Source organism: Anthonomus grandis, chromosome 7 (assembly GCF_022605725.1).
Source record: "Anthonomus grandis grandis chromosome 7, icAntGran1.3, whole genome shotgun sequence".
Classification (NCBI taxonomy): domain Eukaryota; kingdom Metazoa; phylum Arthropoda; class Insecta; order Coleoptera; family Curculionidae; genus Anthonomus; species Anthonomus grandis.
Window position 1 is genome coordinate 29,406,059 of NC_065552.1, and position 18,591 is coordinate 29,424,649.

At 31.7% G+C, this 18,591-nt stretch overlaps 1 protein-coding gene across 1 annotated transcript; it reads left to right on the forward strand.

Moving 5' to 3' along the window:
* The first annotated feature begins 9,620 nt into the window (after window positions 1-9,620).
* Window positions 9,621-18,591, forward strand: LOC126738751 (facilitated trehalose transporter Tret1-like). Its single transcript, XM_050444190.1, has 4 exons — window positions 9,621-9,833; window positions 9,890-10,024; window positions 11,217-11,507; window positions 17,701-18,591. Exons 1-4 carry the CDS (start codon window positions 9,749-9,751, stop codon window positions 18,582-18,584), a joined length of 1,395 nt encoding a protein of 464 aa, XP_050300147.1. The 5' UTR covers window positions 9,621-9,748; the 3' UTR covers window positions 18,585-18,591.

The following is an 18,591-nucleotide window of genomic DNA, read 5'->3' on the forward strand; positions in this document are numbered from 1 at the left end:
TTTATTTTTAGACTCGCGCCTCTCGTTACTATAGTGTGATGTAAACCATGAGCGAATATTTTGAAAATACAAAAATTTGAATCGAAAATAGAATAGGTTTTATCGCAGTTTGTATACGAGAGGCACTTTGGGTTTAATTGGAAGATTTATTACGGCAGTTAAATTGAGGAATTAAATCTGGTTTAGAGATCATAAAATGTTGTAGTGGGATAAGTTTTGTTTGGCAAAATAATAATATAGGATCAATAAAATGAAAACTAGTTGTAATCTCCGTAAAGTTGGTTGTTCTGATATCATTCGTCTATAAAAGCAATTAATTTTTTTAATTTATTTAAAATTGGAGAGTAAAATGTACAATGGCGGCTTCTTCATTTTGTATGGACTTGATTGAACCATAGTATATTTTTCTCAGAGATAGATTTAAATATCAAATTATATATAAATAAATAAATTACAACTCCAAGGAAAAATTACAACTAGGGACTCTGATATTACGGAATCAGTTTTTGCTTATCAAATTCTACTATCCATATTAACTATCAAATTAATGTAAAAATAATAATTATTTTTTTCGGATACAAACACTTTGATAATATTGCTGGATTGTCCCTATAATATTCTATTATAGGATAGATACCGATATCTCATTTCATAATAGACATGAAGGAGGGAAAACAATTTCAGCGTATATAATTCGTTGTTGTTCCTTAAACTTAACCATATCAGATCTGTTCACTAGCCTTTGGAACAAAATTTTTATAAAAATATACTTGAACTCTTTTCTTTATTTAAAATGAGTTTAATATTTGAGCCCAATTGCTTCATATTATATTAATATTATGTATTAAGAGTTTGTTGTCGCTAGTAGCTATTCCTATAGAAGTATCGTCAGCAAATTTTACGGTGATTCCAAGTATCGCTAGGATATTAACAAAAAGAATAAATAATAATGGCGCAAGTATGTATCTCCGTGGGGCACCTATGTTAATATCGATGGTGTTAACAGGATCCGGTTCAACCCCATTTATATTCACTAAAATTTTCCTTTCGGCTAAGAAAAACAATATTATTTGAAGACAGTATGATGTAGCTTAATTTCTATAAATGCCCAGTTAACAGTACCAAAAGCCCTAGAAAGGTTAAAAATCATTCCTGCAACTATTTATTTGTCGATCATCTAATTTCTCTTTTATAAAAATTATCAGTATTTTTATAAAAAATATACAGTCGCATTTGTTATTTCAGTGGTTTCATCCGAATACCATGTCTCAGAAGACAATATTTATTAAGAACCATCTACGTAGAGCAACTTCTTAACAATATTGGAAAATATGCTGACAATGGAAATTAGTCTATCTAATTTTTTACAGTTTGGTGATTCTTAATAATAATGAAAAAAAAATTTAGAATATTGAATCCTGAATGTCTAGAAGCGCCTAAGATGACAATGTTTAAATAAATTTTAAAATCATAATTTTGGTGAAAAGTGATTCCAAGATCTTTAATTTCAGTATATCTGGTCAGAGGGTAATTCTCTACAGAGTAGTTAAATGGAATAAAATTTTTCTTTGGAAAATAGCAAATGATACAGCATTTAGAGTTTTAACATAAAATCTTTTAAATAATATATTTCTAAAGTGTAAAAATATTTTTTTCCGGTTTTTATTTTAATATTGTAGAAAAAATAAATGGAGGAGATTTTTTGACACATAGATATATAGGATATTTGATTTTCCCTTAAATTTTATTTGGCGAAATTATTTATATTTTTTTATTTTCTATCAATGAAAAGGTTTCTTTAAAAGGTAACAAGGTGTATTTAGGAAATCATCCTTTAAATATTTTACTTATCGAACAGTTTAGGACTGTTAATAAATTTATTATATATCAACAGATTATCAAATAATTTTAATATAAAACTATAATTTTTCTGTTAGTCAAATATATTGTTCCTGTATTTTAAATGCTAAAAACTAGTTTGTGTTCCAAAACTTAAAACACTTTTAGGTTATCAGGGTGATAAAAATTAAAAAACTACATAAATAAAGTGGAAAACACTAAAACCTTAACTCAATTCAAAATAAGTTATGCATAACCTAAATGGACGTAATATTTCCATTATTATTTTATCTCTTAGGAGTTGTCTATGTGATAGAATACTACAGAAACCATTTAAATTAATGTTAATGTTGTTGTTGGCACCAACTTACAAAATATTACTAGAATATGGAAAGATTAGAATTAATAAACAACAATTTTGTTTGAGTTGTGAACACGTGCTCATGGGCACGAAGGGTGATTTGTTTACAAACAGATGTTGAAATATAGCTGCCCAATATTGCTGGTCAGATATGAAATTCGTAATCAAATTAAAAGGTTCGTAATTTTAACTCACTTTTATTTTATAGAATCATTACAATACAATAAATTACGGAAATTTTCACAAATACACAATCTAATTTATAGACACAACTTAAAAGTTATAATATAATTCAAAGTACTAACTATAGATATTTTAACAAAAATTAATGTGATTCTTATTTTTCATATTATCTCAATTAAACAATGAATTCATTAGAATAAAACGAAAAATTTTACTAAACAAATTAGTCGTGTGTTCAAAATTTTTCATTTCTTACATGGATACAAAGACAAAAAAAGTATTGTTTCCTTTGTAAGTAAATAAATATGTTATTCTACTATAAGGAGTAGAGGAGGCAAGGGCAGTAACTAGGAGGAAATTAAAAATTCGAACAAAATTGCAAAACAAGTAAATCAACTTTCAGGGGATTATATTTTATGACAAATGGCAACTACGTAAACTGATAATCAAAAATAATTAACAAATGCACTTTAAATTACTTTATCAATAACTTTTTAAAACTATTATAATTTCGTGCAATAAACTGTGTTAGTTCAATATTTAAATTTCTTCGGTTATGACTTGACCCTCAATTTTTGTTTTTAAATTTTGCGGTAAAATCTTAAGAAGTTTAAAATAATGAAGAAGCAAAAATAATATATTTCTTTGCAAATGAGATTTGTGAAAAAAATATAATTCCAGAGAACGGGTGCTATATTGATGATCAAGCTTAGTGAACATATTATGTTTTATTTTTTTGTAGAAATAAAGACTTTTACTTACAAATAATCCTCTTATGTTTAAAACATCAAATCAGAATAAAGATTAATTGTAGGATACTGGATATTTTTATATAGAATTATCTTTAAGATTTTGTTTTGGCCCACCTTTAAAATCTGCAATGCGGTTTCAATCAAAGGTAAATTTTGTTCTCTTGCCTAAATCAACATTCACTATACTCCAGGCCGGTTTAGAGTATTGTCTGATAGTGACAATTTTAAGCGTTTCTTTTGCTGTTCTTAGTTCCTAATTATATTGGGTTTTAGAAAAAGTTCCTCTTTTAGGAAATTTTTCATTTAAGTGACGAGTAAATAATCCTATGAAAGTTCTAAATTCCTTGTTTACATCGCCATTCTGAATGCCAGGTCAACTTTCAGAGTATAGTTTTGACTTTACTTAAATTTACCTTAGTTAATTGGTTTATAGCTATGGATTCCGTATTTGGTTTTGCAGAGATAGATGTTTTTGTTTTAGTGTCAATATAATTAAAAGTTTTTTAATATTCTCTGCCATATAATCTATTAAGGTCGGTGATATACCTGCTGATATATCATTGTGCCTTCACAAATTTTTACTAATTTGAAGCGAAATTTAAGTTAAGTAGGTCAGTTTAGTTTTTGGTGATAATATCCACCGACACCAAGTCCATATTCAAATGTGCTTATTCGAATATCTAATTCTGGGCGAGCTTCTGAACCTATTTACACCTGATTATTTCTTGGACTATTTTAGGGATATTTTGCCCTTTTATGATTTTTGATACCACGCTTTATTTCAAAGATACGGGGCAAAAAAAAATGTTAACCATCCAATTTTAGTATGGCGTACTACACTGGACCTACCAAGTATGAGAAATCTAACAAGTTCGTTGTAAGATAGACCCATTGGTGACCCCAACATGGGGGTCCGACAAATGAGTCTAATTAGCGATTTTTATTAAAATTAATACAATTTTATTCGGATACCCTGTACATTAGGGGGGTACACATTTGTACAGGGGGGTTTTCGGTGATGTGTATTGAGATTGCATTGTCATTGTTTTTCTAAAAAATGCGCTAATATATTTTTCTAAAACTTGGCTCTCTATGAAGCCCCATAATTACCCCATAAGTACGGTAATAAGGCATTCTCATTTCTTGCATTCTAGCCTTGCCAATTCTCATGTTCTTCGGATTTATCCTAATTTCCTTTCAGGGTTTCCAAAGGATAGCACTGAAGCTCTATACGAAAATAAAAAAATTCTTTTTTTTCTCGCTTCTTAAACCATTTTAATGTGTGTACTTATAGAAGTAAGTATACTGATATTTGTTATAAAAATTTTCTTTATATCTTCATTATTATTAAGAAAAACAACAAAATTAGGATACAGGTACTTAGGTTATAAAAACAAAAAGATATTATATCAAAGGATTTTACTCATAAAAGACATCTTAACAGAGTCGTAGCCTGGTGGACATGAAGAGGCACTTAGTACTCCTGACCTAAACTTAAGAGAGCTTTTTTTGATAAATTTTCATCAAAATTTAATGTACTCACTGAGCTGGAATTTGCATAATCTAAAAAATTCAGATTCGTATTCAAGCATTCAAAAAACTATTATTTATTCACACAAATAATGACTTTAGTAGTCTATTTTCCGTGCAAGAGAGTTTCTACGTGCGGGGAACGCTTTAGCATTTATGATTTGTAAGCATTGATATATGTTATATATTTACTACAAGGAACTTTTAATAAAAATTTTGTTTAATAGGCTATCCAAAATATCGAATACCCCTGGAAAGACTCCAAGCGCTCCCGTAACCAGTAACGAAATTAACGAAACGAAAAACAGCAAATTAATAAAAGTAAAAAACAACAAACTAAAAGAAAAAGTGGTTTTTCACGCCAAAAACATCAATATCTCGTAAAGTCTTACCGAAAAGAGGAAATCAACTATAGATAATAAACTACTAATGTATAAATAGAATAGATAATATATATAAATGGAAATCAACACAACTCTAGGTGTTGTCTTCGTAACGAGTGAGACAAGTAGTGACGCAAACGCTGCGCAGAATACAATATATGAGAGAAGACATGTCGTTACGAGATTTAATACCACACGGAATCCGCCCTGAGAAAGCGTAAAAACTTAAAACATACACGCCCAACTTTGTCGATGTACGACAAGCGAGCAAAATATGCCCGAAGTTAGCCAATCCTGAATAAACAGCAGAGTTTAACGAAGTTTCGCGCTTTTGTTTATTTTAACTCTCCTGTTAAACAAACCACGAATCATTACTAAAAATTTATAGTTTATCTTATGATATCACTTCTTTTCACATCTTTTGTTATTAGAAATGTTTTAAACATAAATTATGCCTTAATTAAATTTTTTAAAGAAATCTGTTTTTAAATTTCCCAAGGCTTCTAATAGTATTTACCAATTTTACCATATAAACACGTCCAAGGACTTATATACTCAGATAGATGGCAGTATTTATGCATTGACTGTGTTTGAATTGTATAAAATGTATGGAGTTGACGCATTTAGCCGTAAAATTAAAAAAAAAAATCTTCTCTTTGTATTTACAAGCAATAGAGTGGTATTCTTAGCAAATTCTGTATATCTCCAGATACTCAATATCTCCAAGATGTATATTTGATTTGCTTATTTTTGATTAAGTTTGATTTAATCTCTATATTATTATCGAGGGAAGAATACTGGTAGATGAAATGCTGGTAGATGATGGGTGTGCCATGAAGGGTTCGATTATAATATGCATTAGATACAGCAGTGCCTACTGAAATTCGTCTGAGTTGTTTGCGCATATAGCAAACACACTACTTATTCCTGGAAGCTCTAGTAACAGTAAAAATACTAATCGGATGACCTCAGAGAGGGCATATAAGAGCTACAGTAGGTACAGAAATCCGAGCACACTAATATTATTATTCTACAAGAACTAATATGTAATGATTTAAGATTTATGATTACTTAAATAATTTGTAGCTAACGAAGTTGAACTTTTGAAAAAACAGAAATATGGAAACATTGTTTATACAAACTATGTTAAATTTTGTTGCCGCCAATGTTCGTATTAAAGTATGTTTTAAATTTTTAGATATGATTTTCGATTTAAAGAAAATCGAATAAGCTATGTAAGCACATTTGAGCCCACTGTGACGATATAAATCCAGCAATTTCCATGTAACACAAACCAGAAACTCTAATAAAGAAACTAACTGAGATAATGAGGGCCAGCCTAGCTTATGGTTATATTTTGTTAAAGTGGCAGCTAATTGGGTGGCGTTTATACCCAAGCCTGGAAAAATACGCCATTCTCAAATAAAATTGTTCAGACCAATCAGCCTAATATCATTTGCTCTTAAGACACTCGAGAAACTGCTAATTAGACTCATAGCCTTAATTGGCCGTTCCCTCGTTCAAGACCAATGGGAGTATGTAGCAGCAGAAAATTAAATAGACACAGCTCTAAACAAAATAGTATCTAAGGTATAGAAGACTCTGGAAAAGACAAGGAAGTAATGCTTAACACCTTCCTGACAGGAATCGCAATAGAACTTGGGGTTAATGCAGCAAAACTGATTGCGTACTGAAAAGTAAATTAATAAGTTACGAATTACTTAACGAAAAAGTGGAAGCTCGGGTAACAGGTGAATCCCCCATGGACGGATTTTGCCTTCTCCTCTAAGGAATGGATAGCCCTTAGAACTAAAGGAAACGAAACACAGCATTATAGGATATGCTCTGTTAAAAATAGCGTAAGGCAAGTTTACTACAATAGTAAGAGACTGACTACAACCAGTCAAGAAGAAAGATTTAAACACCGGTCATCTTAGGCCCACAGTAGTGTCATTTTCCAGCAGGTATAAATTAGAGAGCTTAGAGCCTCAGACACTGCAAGATAGAGAAATGTTTCTGAAAAATTCTATACTTGGTGGTAACTCTAGACTACAATTAAGTTGGAGCCAACAATTGGATAAAACAGTGAAGCGTTTGGAAACCATCATGATAAGAGGTAGAGAATACCTGGACGAACACACAATAACCATAGATGCTTCCCTAGATTACACCAGGTTATTAATACCAACCATTACATATGCAACTCTGATGAATAATGACCAAAAAGACTGCAAATTGCAGCTAGACTGAAATTGGAAAAAATACAATGACTATGGAGCCATGAAAACTATGCCTACAGTACCAAGGAGATCCTATTAGACTTACCGCCTCTTTATTTGATTATTTAAGGTAAAGATTCTAAACTGAGATTATAGTGGATAAGATATAACAATACCCAAATAGATTTGACATAAAACATTAGAAATGGCGTCGGACCATATGATTCTCAAATATAACTTTGATTTACGCATCGAAGTTGCGTATTTAAGAAGAGAAAAGTAAAACGTCAACGCCCTTAGGATTCGTGGGGATCCTATGTGATACAAAGATCGGTCAAAGACCTACGAAGTCGCGAAAGCTGTAATATTTAAAAAAAAACAAGGCAAAAGGTATTTCATCCTTTAAAGCATCTTAGATCAGGCTTCCAGATACAATTCTTTGCTATGCTTAAATGTGCAAGATAAAATAATAGAAGAGCCTATAATAACAAGCAATTTTTAATAGTATCTGTAAGCCAGGAGCCCTAAAGCACTTGCTTACCCTAGATTTACATCGAAGGTAGTACTGAAACTAAAATATCTGGTAAGCCATAACAACGTAAACGTTATGTTACAAGGAACGAGAAGACAACGAGGTACAGGACAATCTGAAAGCGGTAGAACTTCTGAGAAGGATCTGCTAGTAAAATTTTACGGTATCTACGGTAGTATTCCACGGTTCTAGGTATTCTACCTTTATTATTGACTCTTGCCAATTAAGATCCTGCATTAGGGGTACGAAGGAGTACTATATGTAGGAATATATGAACCTTGGCTAGAAGATAAAACTAAATTTATTTGAGGTAAATGCGACAGGAACAACGTTTGTGAAATCGTTAGAAATAAAAAAATTGCCGGACCTCTTAACCTTCAGAGGGAATAAATTGAGAACATAAAAAGAATTAAGAAACATCCGTCCCAGTCCAATAAATGTATCTATTACAGCTCAAGGGTGAAAGCTGGATAAGATCCAGAAAGGAGAAAAAGAGCTTTTAGATTCGTGATGTGATTACTAATTAGGTTTATTGCATAAGTTCTTAAGATCTTTAAAATTTTAATTTTCCTGGATAAAGCCCGTTTGGTATATAGCGTTTTTTATGTGGTACCTTCTTGTGCAGTTTTTTAATAAAAATTTAAAAAAAAACCTATAACGAAAGTAACTTTATAAATGAAACAACTAATTAAAAGTTAACCAAACAAGAATTTTGGTTGACCAAAACTTAAAATGCGCAGCGATCTGCATGCGGTTTCGCTCATTGGCATCGAACCGAGCTTAGCTCGATAAAATGACCGCGTGACTTTAAACGGAGCCGAATTTTCCGGATCTAATTTGCATGGAGCGATTATGCGCTTTTGGGTGGTTAATTCGCTTGACTTGGGTCAATAGCCGGGTAGACGAAAATTCAGTACTTTTCGTTGTCTTTTTGTAAGTTTTTAGTTTTTGAGTAAGATTATATTTTATATTATATTTTGATAGATTAGAGTCGGATTTCTAAGCTTAGTACTTACAAATAATAAAAATTGTGCTAATTTAGTGCTGTTTTACAAAAATCTGTGAAGTTTTTGCATATGTGAATTTTGCCTGTATCTATAGGTATGTTTCATCATAGTGAGGGGCTAACTCTCGACGACGCGACGGCAAGGAGCGGGAAAAATTGGAATACTTGAGTAAGAAAAAATTGCTGGAAATTGATATTTTGAAATTCTTAATCAGATTTTTTATTTGTATTTGACATAAATTTTTGACTTGGGGAATGACTTTGGGATTTCCAGTTATGTAGTTGCCTAATAATATTAGAAACTTCTTTAAGTGTAAACGCTTCATGATCTATTTAAATATACATCTAGTTTTTTCTCGTTCATCACCAATTCAGGTTAGACTCAGTTGATGCTGTTAATTGAATACTTCATAAATTCTTAATATCTTTTTGCAATGTGTATGTGTTATTATTCTGGTTGACTTAGGATAATAAAGCATTTTTTCTAAGCCTCCAAATACTGCATTATCCTGTTTTCGTGCACCCAAGCATTCTCACTGTACAATTTTTCAATATTTATAAAACTACTATATATTTTAACCTAGAAACATATTTGTAATTTTACACAAAGGTGGTCTCACATCCTTGTCTCAAATACATTTTCATCTCATCTTTTTTTTATTCACTTTCACGTAACATTTTGCCTATAGCAATAATATTGTTATCTGATGCAAAAAGAGATTTCATAATTAATAATGAGTATACTCAACTAAATACATATGAAAAAATCCAAATCAAATTGAAAAGGTAAATAAACCGAATCAGTTTGTCTTATAACTTAATTGTTTTATCATTACTTAGTGTAGTAAAGTCTAGGTAATAAATGAGCATTTTTGTGTGCATTATTGCGTTTGTTTTACCACAGTAAATTAAGTATTAAAGGATTAATAACGTTAGTATAATCATGGGGGTTGAAGTTGGACAAAATAAATGTGAAGGAATAAGGGAAGAGGGAAAAATATGGCCGCAAATTTTAGCTGTGTGTATCAGTAAGTTTTTATAATATTTATCTCAACACTATCTTTATCTATTATAATTTTTTTAGTATCACTGATATTTTTTTCAAATGGGATGTCGGTTGCATGGAGTTCTCCCTATAGTTTAGTTATTGCCACGGACAAAATTACATACAATATAACCGCAGAAGAAGCTGCTTATTTTATAGTTGTTCAACCTATAGGTAAGCCTAATTAATATTTGTAATTCTCTTTCTGAAGTATGACTTAAAAGAAATGTGCATTATTTTGCAGTTTTTAAGAAATTATTTGTAAGGAGAAACTAGAATTTTATTAGATTGAGCTATTCTTTATCAGGAGTACAAGGTGGTGCAACCTCAAATCTCATTGGGATCCTGAAAACCAAAAGAGATTATCAGTTGATTAAATTATTGAAAAGTTTCTTAATTTAACGCCTAGTTAAATGTCGTAATTGACCCAAAAAAGAACAGTTCATTTAAATTGCATTGGCGTAAGCCATTTTTTGGCATGATTTTGCTGGATTTAATTTAAATTTTAGATAAATTTATTTGATTTCCAACCAAAAATTCTATATACCTAGTTACTTAATATAAATAATAAAATTTTTTCATACTTTACTCCCTTTCTTCAACAGATTGTAATGTTGAGCTTTTGTATATCATAATATCAAACAATAAGTTAGTTCAGACAAATATTCATAATAAATATTATAAACAACTTTTCGATTATTTACCAGCTTATGGTTACATTCTGCTTACAAATTTTCCTAGTATCAAGTCATCCTAATCCTAAGAGGACCGCCATCCGAAATTCTGTTTTGTCGAATCAAGTTTCATGAGGCTGGTCCCCCAATCCAATTGTGTTCATCAATGAAAGTAATTTAGTTAATTTCAGAAGCATCAGACACATGCATCATTTTCTGTATTTTACTACTGCTACTCCTTGCTTGTGTCAACAGTTTTATAAACCATATAGTAAAAGCCTATTGCGCTTGAGTCCTTATAACTTTAGGATATGCTTGCACCATCAACATCAATCATCAATAGTTCATCTTACATTTATCTACAAGGTGTATATGCTGAAACACATTCGAGTTATAACTTCTTTGTTCATTCTTGTATTATTTTTCAAAACTTAAATTTTGATTTCTTTTTATTTTTTTACAAGTTATTCTTTATAGTGTTCCTTAATAGTTTTGTTGCAATATTATTATCAATTATAATTAAATTTTATCGGGAATATTCGTTACCTACTATCTTATATAGAGGAGTTACTGCGATGAAAATCGTTAATATTCTAACTTTTATTATTTCGGTAATAATAAGTTGAAAAGAAATTAATGAAAATGTCCCAATGATTTATTGAAAATGTTATTTTTTTTCCAAATTCTTGCAGGTATGATAATTGCAGGCCTTTTCTTTTTTAAAGTAGCAGAGTTAACAGGCCGCAAAAAATCCTTAATAGTAGTAACACTGCCGTACATGATTTTCTGGTTGATGACAATATTAGCAAAAACCAAATGGGAATTTTATATAGCAAGGATTATAGGTGGTGTAGGAGATGCAATGACGTTTGTGAGCTCTCCTTCGTACGTAGGAGAAATTACTGTTCCCTCTATAAGAGGATTTTGGGGCAACTTTCCATTATTTATACATTATGGAGGACAACTTTTTATTAATGTTATTGGTAAGTTTTAATATTACAGTTTTCTCTCACGTGTTGCAGACTTATTAAAATATAAATATATTATATTAATCTGGTATTAAATTGGATTACTTAATTTAAAGCATACTTGTTACGCGATACTGTTATAGTTACTAAGGTCATCCATAAAGTAACACTACACTTTCTGAGTAGCTTTCCTGTGGCTTGACAGTTTCCAAATGTTAAAAACTAAGATTACCATAAATTTCTCAAGGGTGAAGTACCATTATGCAAAGCAAAATAATAGACGAAGGGTCCTGTTTACTTCACAATCTTTATTTCAAGAATCCCGACGCGTTTCGAAATTCATCGAATTGTTTTGAAAAAAAAACTTTTTTTTCAACCTTTTATGATAATATCATCAACAAGTTTTACTATGTTTTTAATTAATTTATTAGTTTAATAACACCGTTTAATATATAATATACAGTGCTTTTCTTTGAAGTCCCCCCCCATTTATTTTTTGAACGGGTCAAAAAAAATTTTTGAAACTTGGCATAAGTAAATTGGTCTATAGATACTATTTTTCACTATAAACTAGGTAGTTGTAAATTCCAAGATGGCGGCTGCACATCTTCAGAAAAAATTTTAAATAGAAAGCGGGGTCGTGTGGTACCTCATTTTAAAGGTCTCAATGACCTGTCTAAAAGTAACAGCCAAAAAAATACACTGTTGCGATTTTATTAACGTTTTTAATAGAATACAATGAAATACTAATTTACAATTAGCAAATAAACAATTTATCAAAAGAAGAACAATATTTAATTTAAAAGATGCTGGCAATGATTTCCTTGTACCTCTTGACACATAAATAACCTATCTGAAAATTCACGTCGAACATTTTCAAATACATCTGCCTCAATATTTTGACAAATGTTAGTGATTCTTTGTCGTAGCTCAAAAATTGAGGCAGGTTCTGTTTCGTATACCTTTTGCTTTAGGTATCCCCACAAAAAAAAGTCTAGCGGCGTTAAATCTGGTGACCGAGCTAGCCATTCAGTAGGACCCCGACGACCTATCCAACGACCAAAATAATTAGCATTTAAATAATTTCTCACATTCCTGGCAAAATGCGGAGGAGCACCATCTTGTTGAAATGTAATTTCCATGTCAAATTCATGTACATTAGCCTCAACAATTTCTGTTATGAGAGGATCGATAGCATTTTCCAGCATATTTAAGTACAATTCACCTGTTAAATTTTCTTCTAAAAACAGCGGCCCTACGATATGATTCCCTAATATTCCTGCCCATACATTGATTTTTTGCGGATACTGAGATCGGGTTTCACGAAAAATGTGTGGATTGGTATCACTCCAATATCGACAATTTTGTCTGTGGACATTACCATTTAAAAATAAAGTACATTCGTCGCTAAAACAAATGTTGCGCACGTACGTAGGTTGCCTTTCTACTCTCTCTGCCATAATTTCACAGAATTGCACTCTTCAGTCAGGATCATCTTCAGTCAGTTGATGGACCATTTGGATCTTGTATGGGTGAAACTTATTTTTTTTTAAAACTCTCCATGCCGTCGAAGTTGAAACTTCACAGATATCAGCAACAGTTAGAGTAGAATGTTAGGGATTTTCTATTATTTCGCCAATTATTTGGACTTGCTTTTCTTCTGAAATAGACATATGGCCTGGGCGTTTTTTATCCTGGACAGTACCAGTAGTTGTAAATTTATTTACAAGTTCCCTTAAATATTTACGGCAAATAGGACGATCAGGAAAACGTTCGTTGAAAACCCTTTCAGTCTCATGAAAATTACGCGTTGCTCCATAAATAAAAATTGCTTCTACTTTTTCCTCCAATGGACGAGAATTAACCATTTTGAAAAAAACAATAAATTCAAACTGCCAAACACACTAAACAATATCTAACAATGACCGATACAAGAGTAATTCACCGGTTAAGGAAAAATATCTTAAAATTTTTTTCGAGTTTTTTTAATAGCTATTTGATTTTTGGAATGTCTAAATAATGTTCAATAACCTTTAACGTGAAATGTGACATACGAGGGCGGTTCAGTAAGTCTTTAGAAACCAAAAAGGTAATCTTTAAATCCAAAATTCAAAAATTATAAATTATTTGTATATTATTATTAAAAACTTTAATAAAATCGCAACAGTGTATTTTTTTGGCTGTTACTTTTAGACAGGTCAAAACGGAGTCCACCGAGTCCATGTAATAAATATTAAAAGTACTCAATAAAACCTTTTAAATGAGGTAACACAAGATGTGTTATGTGTTATTTTGACATTTAGAACTGTCGTTTTTATGTCAAAATAAAATAGTGACGCATTTATTTTCGTACACTGATTTTTACCTATTCAAAAATCATAAAAATGTAAAACGTTAAAATAAAAAAAAATACTTTTTTATTAGGCCGCCATTTTGAAACGAGTTAAGATATGGGTCTAATATTTCAGGGTTATAAAGTACTCATTAAGACCTTTAAAATGAGGTACCACACGACCCCCCTTTCTATTTAAAATTTTTTCTCAAGATGTCGCCCAGCCGCCATCTTGGAATTTACAACTACCTAGTTTACAGTGAAAAATAGTATCTATAGACCAATTTACTTATGCCAAGTTTCAAAAATTTTTTTTGACCCGTTCAAAAAATAAATGGGGGGGGGACTTCAAAGAAAGGCATGGTATATAACTTACATAGTTTCCCTTGACAATGGTTTAATAACCGAATCGCGTCGGGATTCTTGAAATAAAGATTGTGAGGTAAACAGACCATTCGTCTATTATTTTGCTTTGTTAAAAACTAACTGTATATATCCTAGATTATGTTATAAAAACATAGTAAAATGGCTTGAGATAATAGCTGACGAATGATATCTCTTAACTGCTCTTTAGTGGCTGAAAGGTCGATATAGATGACTCTTAAGATCTAAACCAGAAAATCTAGGGACGTAAAATCAGCCATAAGTTCCTTAAAGACTTATTTTGAAACAGTTTGAGATGCACTTTAGATTAGAAGTCTTAAGGTATCTCTTTTGTAGCAGTCAAACGTAACAATAAATTAATACATACTAAACATGCCACACACAGAAATACATAGCATGGCAGTAATAGCGTTTCACCATTCTAGAGAATGTTTTGAATACTACTAGATGTCCATTCGAGAAAATCATGGTTGATTCCTAAGATATGGAATCGTTCGTGTTTTGGTATTACCAATAGCTTTGTACAGGTCCTTCTTGTTAGCTCGGGGTACCTTTCTCTGCTTCTTTTGTTGAATTTCTTATTTTTGGCTTACAATAAGGAATATTTTCAAGGCCTTAGCTTTACTTTTTATCACATATCTGTACCATGAGTTGAAACGAGTTTGATCGATTGGCAAACTAAGTGTGGCTTGGTATTCCTAATACCAACGGCACTATAAGTTATTCGCAATACCTAGTGTAGAGGTAGTGTTCTTCGCAGGATAGAGATGTATCCAAAGTGAAAAATGCCCATGTTCTACACGCTTGGCGAACCAAGCCATTGGACCAAGCGTGTTCTGCGATTTCTGATCTGAAAAACTTTTCTGTTTCGATGTTTTTTTTATCCTAATTTCTAGTGGTCGTTTTTTATGACTATGTATGAAAACTCACATTCACAGAGGACTTGGTATATGCAGTTAATGGTGTCCAGTAGGCATTCTAGCTTGGTCTTCCTTACTAAACCTCAAATGGTTGTATTTGAAGTGAAGGCTTCTTGATTTTCTCCGAAGTTTCCTTAATGCATAGAATCGTTTAGAATCCCGTAGAATCCTTCAGTTGCTGTAGTTCTTTACTTGTTATCTCTCCTGCTTTCTTAATATTTGTCTTTATTACTTTGCTTGGATATCCGTTCTGCTGTAAGTCTTTGGTGATGTTTTTTATTTTTCTGTTAAGGTTAATACTATTGTTGCATATTCTGGCTACCCTCCTATATAGGGTGTTAATTATTTCCACTTTTGCTCAACTAGGATAATTGGAGTTGTAGTGTAGATATTGTCCAGTGTTTGTTAGTTTGTGATAGACTGATGTCCTTAGGCGTCCATTAGAAGGACATTGCTGACAAGTGATGGATGCTTGTCATAATTTTATTAATGTGCTTTAGGAAGTTTTCTAGATTTGTATCGCTTTTATCCTAAATAATAAGTGTGCCATCGACATATCGAATCACATCGCTACCACATACAGGGTGTTCATTTGAAAACTTCCCACCACGGATTTATCGAAAACCACTGTTTAAAAAAAAACGCCGAAATACGTCAAAAGGTTTGTTACTAAGTTTACTAAAACTGGATCTGTTGCAAATAAAAAACGTGATCATCGGCGAATTTTGGATGAAGCCGCTCAAGTTGAAGTTTTGGGTCATTTTGGAATAAATTCTAATACTTCATTACGCAAAATTGTTGCTACCACTGGTATTTCATTAGGCTCTGTTCACACAGTTACCAAACTTCATAACTTTCATCCATTCAAAATGAAAATATTGCAAGAGTTAACCGAAGACGATTTCGATAGGCGAGTTGAGTTTTGTGAAAAAATGACTGAGGCGATTAATGATAATACTATTCATGTAAAGAATATCTACTTCAGCGATGAATGCACATTTTATCTAAATGGATTTGTTAATAAGCATAACTGTAGATATTGGAGCAATGAAAATCTTCATGCATTTGTAGAAGGGCCCAGTATCCTCAAAAAATTAATGTATGGGCAGGCATTTTAGGAAATAAAGTGATTGGGCCATTATTTATTAACGGAAATTTAAATGGAGACATTTATTTGGATATGTTGGAAAATACCATCAATCCGCTTATCACTGAATCCATTGAAAACCAAATCGATGATGAAACCCTGGGCTTGATGAGGCTAAAATATATTTCCAGCAAGACGGCGCTGCTCCTCACTATGTTCTTCCCGTTCGGCAATGGCTAGACGACGAGTTTCCAGATAAATGGATAGGGCGAAGGAGGCTTATAGAATGGCCTGCTAGATATCCTGATATAACGCCATTAGACTTTCTTCTATGGGGTAATTTGAAATCTATTGTGTTTACTCCCCAACCTGAAAGTTTGGATGAACTTCGTCAACGCATCATCGACAGCTGCCATGATGTCCCACAACATGTTTTTGAAAATGTCCGTCAGGAATTTGAACATATATCATTGTTTGGCCAAAAATGGGCAACATTTTGAACACTTATTGAAATAAAAAATGATATTTTCATGTTTTTGTTTTTTATCTGAACAAATTAAGATAAACATTTGTTCAGATAGATTTTTCTAATTTTCTCGAAAACGAATCGACCGATTTAAAAAAATTAAAAGTCGAAATAAAAGACTTCGAAAGACCTTTTAAACAAGCTATTACTCGATACCGCTTGCCATTTAAAATTTTTAAGGGGATGACCCTGGGGGCAATGGGTGAAAGGGGGTGAAGTAATTTAGGGTTAGAAAATTGTCCCCCTTGACAAACCTTTTGACATATTTCGGCGTTTTTTTTTAAACAGTGGTTTTCGATAAATCCGTGGTGGAAAGTTTTTAAACGAACACCCTGTATATGTTCTTATAGTTATAAGAGTGGTGCTAAAAAAAAATAAAATGGATGTTCGAAAAAGTAGATTTTACGGAAAAGTTATTTGCTTTATATAATAATATAAGTCAATTATTTTGACTAAAAAATGCAATCGTCAATATCATCATCGTAATTCAGTGGTTAAAATTTGAAGTTCCACGCCAATATTGCAGAAGTAAGACTAAAATATCTAAGCTTACGTTTCTGTAAATTAAAATATTCTATTTGAAGTAAATTATAATGTTAACCATTTTAAGTACAATAGCAAGTTCTTCTGAATTATCAAATAAAAAATTTAGGTCCGCATTTAAATAATTGTAATTAGTATCGATAACTAAAAAACTGAAAATTCAGTGAACTTCAACCGAATAACCTATTTAAAAAAATAAAAAGTAAATTAAAAAACTATTTCGGTATGATTGATAGCTTTTATGTTAGCAACATAATAAATTTTGAGTATTTTTTATATTATCCCCTATAAATCAAAAATAAATAAAAATTTGGCAACCCTATAAACTGTAGTGACCATAAAAATATGCAAATTTTCTTTTAATGTAACCGATATTTAATTGTAAGAAAATAATAATATAATCTCTATATTTTTAGGAAGCTACTTAAATGTCCGGCAAGCAGGCTATATAGGTATAGTATTTCCCATACTAGTATGCCTTCTTATCATCACGGTCTTACCTGAATCACCGTACCAACTAATCAAAGATAATAAATACGAAGAGGCAAAGAAAAGCATTCATTGGTTAAGAAGAAAAGTCAACGTCGATGATGACTTTGAAAGCATGAAGGCTGACGTGAACCGTCAATTATCAGAGCGAGGAACTTGGAAAGATCTTTATATAATTGACAGCAATAGAAGAGCCTTGAGAGCGGGTCTGTTCCTAAGAACTTCACAGCAATTATGTGGAATTAGCATTTTTGCAACTTATATTCAGCCAATATTTCAAATGGCTGGAGGTATTGTTAGTCCACAATACTCCTCGATGGTTTATGGTGCTCTTGTGTGCAGCCTCAATCTACTTTGTTGTAGATCTGTAGATAAGTGGGGAAGAAAGCCTGCCTATTTCTACTCATTGCTGAGTTGCGGCATAATATTAATTCTGATGGCAATATTTTTCTTTATTCAACAATACCAACTGGCAAATTTAGATAGTTTTGGTTGGTTTCCTTTAGTGGGAATGATATTTTACGTTATAACCTATTCGTTTGGTCTAGGCGTAGTTCCTACTCTTATGTTGGGCGAGTTATTTTCGGCCAGCATTAAATCTAAAGGTTTATGTGTACTGATATTTATGTGGGGAGCATCAGTATTTATAATAACCAATCTATTTAATGTTTTAACTGATCATTTGGGATTGTACGCGTCCTTTTTATGGTTTGGCATTAGTTGTGTATTTTCGACCATTTTAACTGTAAAGTGGGTGCCAGAAACGAAAGGAAAAACGTTGGAAGAAATACAGCAAGAATTAAAGAAGTAAGAAGAAA

Coding starts and splice junctions, on each gene's coding strand:
- LOC126738751 (XM_050444190.1), top strand. CDS start 9,749: ATGGGGGTTGAAGTTGGACAAAATAAATGTGAAGGAATAAGGGAAGAG. Junction 9,834..9,889: donor AATTTTAGCTGTGTGTATCA/GTAAGTTTTTAT, acceptor TAATTTTTTTAG/TATCACTGATATTTTTTTCA. Junction 10,025..11,216: donor TATAGTTGTTCAACCTATAG/GTAAGCCTAATT, acceptor AAATTCTTGCAG/GTATGATAATTGCAGGCCTT.